This window comes from Rhopalosiphum maidis, chromosome 3, assembly GCF_003676215.2.
Source record: "Rhopalosiphum maidis isolate BTI-1 chromosome 3, ASM367621v3, whole genome shotgun sequence".
Taxonomy (NCBI): domain Eukaryota; kingdom Metazoa; phylum Arthropoda; class Insecta; order Hemiptera; family Aphididae; genus Rhopalosiphum; species Rhopalosiphum maidis.
The window spans coordinates 57697157-57706378 of NC_040879.1; the positions used below are offsets into that span (position 1 = coordinate 57697157).

General features: G+C 26.9%; 1 protein-coding gene across 2 annotated transcripts; it reads left to right on the top strand.

Moving 5' to 3' along the window:
- The first annotated feature begins 3136 nt into the window (after positions 1 to 3136).
- On the top strand, positions 3137 to 6294 carry LOC113557316 (ubiquitin-like-conjugating enzyme ATG10). Of its 2 annotated transcripts, XM_026962770.1 has the most exons (6): positions 3145 to 3693; positions 3829 to 3907; positions 5272 to 5361; positions 5425 to 5522; positions 5592 to 5689; positions 5838 to 6294. In XM_026962770.1, the coding sequence occupies exons 1-6, from the start codon at positions 3589 to 3591 to the stop codon at positions 5938 to 5940; spliced, it is 573 nt and encodes a 190-aa protein (XP_026818571.1). In that variant the 5' UTR covers positions 3145 to 3588; the 3' UTR covers positions 5941 to 6294. The 2 variants fall into 2 exon arrangements, with proteins under 2 accessions (XP_026818572.1, XP_026818571.1); XM_026962771.1 differs by lacking the exon at positions 3829 to 3907 and having other exon boundaries at positions 3137 to 3693; positions 5272 to 5353.
- Positions 6295 to 9222: the final 2928 nt, after the last annotated feature.

Below are 9222 nucleotides of genomic sequence, written 5' to 3' on the forward strand. Positions count from 1 at the left end.
GTGAATGAACATTTTAAAGTGTAAGTAGTATTTATATAACTATAATATTCTTATCTTTAAATGTGATGATAAATCAAGTTACTCCAATACTAATCAAGTAGCAGAGTAAAATAGATTATTCCGGAGGTAAAATTTAGCATGCTCAATGTTAGAATGGTAAAAAACTGAAGACAACACATTCAGGTCCAGGTATACATATAACATACTCTTAAAGAATAGGCTGGTTGATGTAGGTACTAATAACCTATGTAAGGTATCTTTCACTGTGAACCTAATATTTTAAAAATTAGTTAATTTATTTATAGTTAAAATAGGTACCTATATATTGATTCCAAAACCTATACAGGATTTGTGAATTGTTAACTAAACAAGATTTATCGATAAATATTAAACATATTATTCGACTTACAATACTAAATAAATATTGGGTATTTAATATATTGGGTCATATGAAATATTTAAAATATAGAATATCTTTATTCAATTACATAATATTAAAATTAATTAATAAGTATTGTCTTAGGTACATCATTTAATAACATTTTATAAACAGAACAGTACCAAACTATATAGTTACTATTCAGGCTTATAATTTTTATTTTTATAGCCTATTAAAACTCTGTCAGATTAAAATTGTATAAGCAAAAAAAAAACTTGAATACAATGAAGTAGATTGCAGTAGTGTCGACGATCACTAATTTCGCAGACAACAGTATTTTCAAATCGTAGATCGAACTATTCCAGTAAACAGGAAATTATCTGCTAATGACTGCTACTATTCAAATTGGTATATAATAGTCCATAGGAGAAGAAGATAGGAATTGGACTATAAATAGACATTATAGTCTTGTTACAAAAAATTACAAATACTTTTCAAAATAAATGGTAAGACTAAAAAAAAAAAATATATATTAGACAAATGTTAGAATTTTTACGTAAATCCAGTATTAGACAGAATCCAAAAATAAATAACCTTAGAAACATGTTTTCGGAAAATATTTATATTATAAATAGATATTTTTTGATTATTTATAGATACACAATAACGTCGATAACATTTTCAATTTTTTTTTTTTAACAGTTTATGGGCATTTGAACTTTGAAGTTCAAATGTTGACAAAATTCATGACAATTTACAAATTACGAGTTTTTGGAAGTAAAACATTTATAAAATCTTATATTTTTATAGCTAAAGTTCTAAAATGTTATTCTATGTTTCTTATAAGTAGTTCATACTTTTACCTAAAAAATGTATAAACACGATTATTTTTTATAGACATTTGAAGTTCAAATTTGGAAAAAATTATATATTATGTTTTTACTATATTTTACTTTATGTAATTTCATTTTCAAATTATTTAGATTGCTTAGAAATTGCCTATTTATACCACAAACCTATTCACATAATAACAATAATATATTATAAAAATACATGCGCTGATATACTAGTTAAATAATAATGATGTATAATAAATGCAATGTTTTCAAAAATAATGAAAAAATTAATTCTATTTAATATTTGTGTATTATTAATTATTATTGATATATAATAAAATAAATTACAATAATATAACTTAAAATATACTTAGTATTTATTATTTTTTAATTAGTAATAAAGTAAGCTAAGTATCGACAGACCTTTTTGCTTTTTGCTCAGAATCGTTTTTCGTATACAATGATTTATCAATTTATGAATTCAAATTTAATATATATTATATACATTATAGTAACTATTACTCAATGATAAGGTACACTCGTAATTTTCTGTGTTCAGCAGTTGCCAACTTGCTCACTTTTTATTTAAAAAGTTTTTAACGACTAAATTAATTAGGTACTGAGTATCATGATTTTAACAAATTTTGTCATAGTTTGAATTTTAAACATAAAACATTGTGTTTACGTATTCATATTTTGGATATTTTAAAGTTGCTATAAAAGCTTATGAGCTTATGAGCTACGGGGAACTTTATATTATATTTTTAAAACTTATGATCAATAATAATTAGAATATGAAATTTAGTCGAAAAATTAGTGTTAAAATTACACTACAGTTTTTTTATCTAAATATTTCAATAATGACATTTTATTACATTTTCAAGCTTTTTGACCAAGAATACATTTTTAAATCGAATGTTAAAGAAAATTTAATAAATAAATAGTTATACGCAAAGAGAAATACTGCTACTAAATACTAATATAAATAAACATTTAGTGAAAACTCTGAAAAAAATATGTTTTTTTTTTCACTCAAACTCTAATTCCAACGATACGTGTCGACAATTATCACGATTTTCATTCAGAAAAAATAATCGGATTCTCCTTAATATGTACGAGGGATCGATGGAGGCACATTTTTACATTTCTATTTAGTTGATTAAATATTTAAGTTTGAAATTTTGCAAAATTTCAAAATTTTTAACAACATTTATTACAATCTAAATTGAAAAAATTATAAATGTGGCTCGATCGATGTATTGTATCGAAACAGCAGTTTTAGACAAAGAAAATGCTAAATTAAAATAGTTTGGTACTTGGAACACAATTTTCTCCTCAGCTAAATTTTTCCCAATTCCGTGTATAATAATAATTAATAATATAAGTACGAATAACTATGACGTATTAATGACACGAATATATCACATTATGTGCAAAATAATTAAATAAAATTAATAGTGAATAGTAATTAAATTATTATCGTAATATTTAAAAAAACAGTGATAGCAATATTTAAAATGTCTTTGGTAGAAAATAGTGTTTTGTTCAATCTTCAAAAAATTGTATTAGGTACCAGGGGCCTAGACGGCTGCGGCGAGCGCGCGCGCCGCCGCCGCCGCCGCCGCCGTGAACCGCTCTTCCCGGAGCGCGGCGGACGATCGCCGCCGCTTTTGATTCTCATGGGCCCCTGTTAACCTAATATCATTTGTGGGGTAACCCGGCGATCCGACGGACAGCAACACTGCGACGGCCATGTCAACGCGGACGGCGGTCATATCAACCACGGGCCACGGCCGCGACGGGATGCCGAAAAACTACAATAACGACTACGGCCGCACGACGAAAAGCAAAAAAAAAATGGTTTAGGCGCCGCGGCGGAACAGGGTAACGAGCGTACGCCGACTTTCAAGTCAGCAGGCTGCCGTCAGCTGCGCGCGGTCTCGGTGTCTGACGGCGGTTATCGGCCGCTGACGGTGTTCCGGGATCGTGTCAGCCTGAAATCGTGCTTGCCGCTGCCGCCGCGACGATGTGCGTTATCGTTAATACAATTGTGTTGTCGGTATGGTTTGTGATATCGTCCGAGAACCGTGTGATAGTACGCCGTAAACTGATAAACAACGTTTCGATGCGAATTTCAGGATCCGACGTAGCTTTGGCCTTCTGGTGGGTTCGCGTGATTTTTAGATTTCGTCGTACGTTTTCACGTCGTCTCGACGCGTTCGCGTCAGTCGGAATCGTTTGTCCTCGAGAAGACGTATCGAACGAGTCCGCCCGACCGTAATAGTAGTCGAAACCGAACGGAATATTACACGACTAACGTCTGCGTCGTAGTTCCCATAAAAGCGGACTCGTTTTTTTGTGGGCACGCTAATCATGAGCATGACGTACCAACAATTTGTCGAACACGCTACGGACTTAAAAAAACATTCGGACTCAATAGACGACGGTTGGAATTTTCGTGAATACCAAAGTCCTATGGTAAAGAAAAAGAAACCTAATAGTTTTCTTTTCTACGATCGTCAAAATTCTGAGATATTCCAACAGAATAACTTTTTTTCGCACAAAGTTTTATCACGACAAAATACAAATAAACTTTTAGTATTTTGTTTATAGAATGAAAGTTGTATCAAATATTTGGTAAAAAAGCATATTCAAAAAATGAATGAGTCTTCATTGAAATCTGATCATTCAGGTTAGTTAATCGACTATTACTTGTAACCATGATGCAATGACAATATTAATGTATTAATGCATTTATTTTAATTATTTCACTAGTAACAATATGACATATTTTACAATATTGTATACCTAATTAAAATTTCAATGATTAAAATTAATGGTCATTGCTTGGTCAGGCTGATAATCACCGCGCATTTGTATTTGAATTTGAAAACCTGTCAAAATCCCTAGTAGTACAACTTTAATTCTCAAATTAAATACAATATATTATATCATATTAAAATTGTGCATATCTTTTCCCATCTTTTAATTATTATTTTTACCAAAAACAAAAAAAATAAATGCATATTTAACGCATATTTTGATAGTTTCTAGTACATGAATTTTCAAGCCCCAGTTATAATATGTTATTCATGTTTTTATTGATATTAATTATTCTATTAGTACTTGACATATTTTTTTTAAAAAGCTTTAGATCTACCTGACTTTGTATTTCTATGTCTTTCTTTTCTATATATTACTGTTTTTAATAGATTTCGATAATTACCGTTGTATACTTATATATAGGGAACTGATTTTATTGTAATAAAAAAATCAATATATGTATCAATTTTTCTTAAAATATGGAATAAAAAATTCAAAATATGTAAATATTAAAAAAATGTATTAGTATTGAAAATTACAAAAAAAAAATAATATTTTATATAAATATTAAATAAAAGTAAAACTAATGATGTAGGTATATAATTATGAATATTATTCCAGAACAAAGCAATGAAAAACAAGATATTGTTGTAGGTTTGCAAATAAAAAATTATGACTGTTTGGTCGAATAATACTTTTGTAATGGCTAAAATACCGTTTCAAATCAACAGATGTGATATAGGCATAATTTTTATTCACTATATCAGAAGGAGTGTATTTAATTTCCAGAAATCTTTGTTAAATTTTCCTATCAAAATATCTCTGTCAAAAATTACATATCTTGTTGTTTTAGACAAAGCAGATGATGTTAAACGTCAGCAAAAATCAATGAAAAAATCAAAAATTACTACTTAGCTTAACTTACTAAATTATTAATAACCTAATCTAACTACTTATTTACCAAATATGTAAAATAAATTTGGATTTTCACTTAGAATGATCTAAATCGTACACATTTTATATCAGATTTAAAATATCTCATTCCAATAAAAATATGTATTTATAATAAAATCCTTTCCCTATTTATATATTATCATTTATCATTACTCTTAAATAATATTTTTTATACATGTTAGATATTTTTATTTGCTATTTTATGAGGCAACTTGATATAGCCAACCTAGAATAAAATTAAAAAAATTAAAACTATAAATCAAAAAATTTTAATTACAGAACACAAAATTCCAATTGTATGCGAGTATCACATATTATATAATCCAAGCTATTCATGTCCAGATGTGTTCTTCAATATGTGGTATACTGGTAATTTAATTAGATATTTACTAAATTAACTTCAAAATAATATTAATGAAATGTCATATTTAGATGGAAAGTTACTTCCATTAGAGCATGTTTGGTCACTGGTTCATTATTCTATAAAAGAAAGTGTAGTTCATGACAAGTGGAATGCTATAACTCAAGAGGTATTTATTTTTTTCTGCTAAAAAATGAATAATAAAACTTTTGTAATAATCAAATTACAACTATTTTAGATGCATCCATTTTCCAGTACACCGTTTTTCAGATTACATCCTTGTAAGAATACTCATGTTTTGGAAATGTTGGGTTTTTCTTCAAAAAACAATTATAAGTAAGTTGAAAATTTTTAGATTCAGTAATGATTTTTTATCATTTAGGTATGTGATTTCCATTTCAGTATAAAATCTAAAAACTATTCTGTATTTATTAATGTATGACTATAAATTGTTAATATTATGCTTAAATGTTTATATATTTAGATTCAATCCTCTAATAGCATGGTTAAGTACTATAAGTCCTCTCATTGGTTTGGAGATACATCTTTCATATGGAAACAAAGACTCAAAAGTTGAATTTACGTAATTTGTATTTCTCTTAGATTTTTTTTTCTAATTGTATTTTATATTGCTATTTTAATTATTATTAATGAAATATGAAATTATATTTTATTCCAAATGAATTAAGATTGAATGCTAAATATTGGCATGATTAAGAGGGCTTGGAAAAAATTTTATCTGATACAAGATATAAAATATACACTATAAAAGTGGCATTTTTCAAATTCTGTTAAAATAAATTAGCTCTTCCCACCAAAGAAAAAAATACTGAGTATTTGTGCTCAAAGCATTAAAAGTGCACTCAAACTGTTTGAGCTCATACAATATTACATTACTATTTTAATTTTGGATTTTACTTTCATTTATTTTTAAGTTTATTTCTATTATATTCTGTTGTATAATGTATATTAATATGTTTTAATAAAATTTTGTTTTTTTATTTTATATTGTGTAATGCATGGTTTAGCACAGTGTTTCTCAACCTTTGTATTATTGTGACACACTATTTAAAAATTTTCATACTTAGTGACACATAAAAAAATAAATAAATATAATGCATATTAATTTTTGTAAATATAGTGTTAACAAGGTTCGTGCATTTAATATTAGTACTTCCCACGACACGTTTGGACTTACCCGGCGACATACCGGTTGAGAAACACTAGTTTAGCACATATAGTATAAGCTGAGACAAATTCAACTTTTTTAGACTGTAGGAACTAAAAATGTGCAGCCCGTATTATATTTCTATTTCCTTACTATATTACTATCTGTCCATCTCGATTCTCTTCTATCACATAATATATTTATAATTAATATATTATTATCTAATATAAATTCTAGATCAAGGACTCAGATTTATGTACACTTAAAATCATGAAATAGACAATTTTATTCATGCCGTTTTAAGATCTAAATATGATCTTAGTATATAAGATATCTAAGTATATTTTAAAAGCTATTAAATGTTGAAAATATACATAAATGTGTTCTAATGCTTATTGCTTAGATATAAAAGAATTTATATTTTTAATCAAATGTTCATGAAATATACTTTGTGCTTACACTTGGCTAAATTCTGATTCAGCTAGTTTATATTCAACTATCTCATCAATTTGTGCAAAAATATTTTCCTTGTTCCAATTTTGAAGGCCACATTTTAAATTATTGGCTATAAATTCCAACTATTAATAATGTCAAACGCATCATTAATATTAATCAAAGTTTCAGTAGGTTCACTATTCTTAAAATTTAAAGGGTGATTTTGCAACACTTAAACTTAATGTTTGAGCAGCTACCTTTACCTTCATTTTTTAAAATTGATTTTTTGGGTCCATTCAATATGTTTCTAATTTTTGTAGCTACAAGTAGACCTTCATTATTTTGTACATCTAATTTCTTCAAGTTTGACCACTCTATAGCATTTTTCTTATCATTGTATATTGCAGGTCTACTTGCAATGGTATTTTGGATGAGCTTTAGCATAGGAAGATCAAGTAAAATATAAATTGGACGATTTAATATAAGATGAGGAAACCAAGTTCATACTTTCAACAGAAATATTGGCACCTAAAAAATTTTCCATTCTAATATTTGATGCAGCGCCATCAAATGTGAGGGATATAATTTCTACACCACTTATGAATAAACTAGACAATGTTTTACTATATAAGCTTTTTCACAACCACCTAAACCATCAATGAAGAAATATGAAATGGGTAGTTTTCAACGTCCATTCATACAGCTTACCATAATAACTAAAGCTTTTTTAGCTTCTAGTGTACTATCATTAATGATATCAACTCCAAAATCAACATATCCAGAAAACTTATGACCAGTCTATTCAATTTTTTTCCTAATAGCTATTTCATCTAATATCTATGAGCACACAACACGTCTACCAATTAGTTTGGCCTCTTCCACTTTATTTTGAAGAGCAACTAAAGCTTCTATACTAAGTCCAACTCTTTCATACCATTTTTGAATAGTTTGTGGATAAGGAAGTGCATTATTAAATATCTTTCTAACATAACTACATGCTTTAACAAAATAAAATTTGAATGTTAAAGCAAAGCTCCTCAGTTCTGGAGGAATAATTTTTAATTTTTCTTAGTAAAACTTGCTGAAATAATTGATGTGCAGACTCTAGCATAGACGCCTGAAATCAGTAAATTTAAACTATATTCATAGCTGAATAGATCAAAGGTATTTAAAAGTTGTATTGGTTTAAAATGTTATTTTGGTTTGCATAAAAATAATGCACCTTCAAAAAAGTAACAATATAGATGGATTATATATATTATATAAAATATTTAAAAATCACTTAAGAGTAATTAACTAAATTAAATAAGACCAAATGATCTGAAAGAATTAATTAGTTTGGTTATAACTCTAACTAAAGGATATAATTGTTAAGTATACCAAAGGGGTTATAATCTATATTATATACTTTTATGGAATAAACTATAAACTAATAAAGTATATAATAGTATATATTATAATATATAAATATAATAAACACTCATTTTAAAGATAGCTTAGTTTTAAAAAAAACAAATCATTATACAATTTTTCTACAATATCAACATACTACAAAAATAATACATTTCATCAATTAGTTTATATGGTCAAAGGTGTTATATCCATAGCTAAAATTATTTAAAATACAAATAAAAACATTAATTTAGATACACATTATCTACTTAAATACATATCATTTTAAATATATCCTAGGTAAGTAGGTAACAAATAAACACAACATTCAGAAAAAAATTAATTAATTTTCAAATTACCCTTAGTATAGTTGAGACTTCTTCAGATATCATACTTTTGGTTTTAAGATGACTAATAAATTAATTCTAGTCTTTGATTTTTTTTTATAAGATGACGCTTGGATTATTGAAGTGTTTTAATATTCTTCTTTTTAACAACAAGTTTCTTTAATGTTAATTTTAAAAACTTTTTCTATTCTCAGGTGTTAACATATCATTCTCGGTAAAAGCTCCAATATATTTTTGTTAAATCTATTTGAGAATCTTGATTGAGGTTTCTAATACATTTAATGTTACAAAAATGTTCTCATTCATTTTAAATATAATACTTACTGTAATGAATCATTTGAATTATTAATTGAAATGTTATTTTGTCTGTTTACTACAAATCACTAAACATGATGGCTACATAAATACCTATACAAGCATATGATAAGCCATGTCTTTTAGTTTATATAGTCGAAGATTGTGACCTTTTGAATAAAACAGTTCAATGGTAATACCATCAAAATTGTCTATATAAATTCAACCTTAAA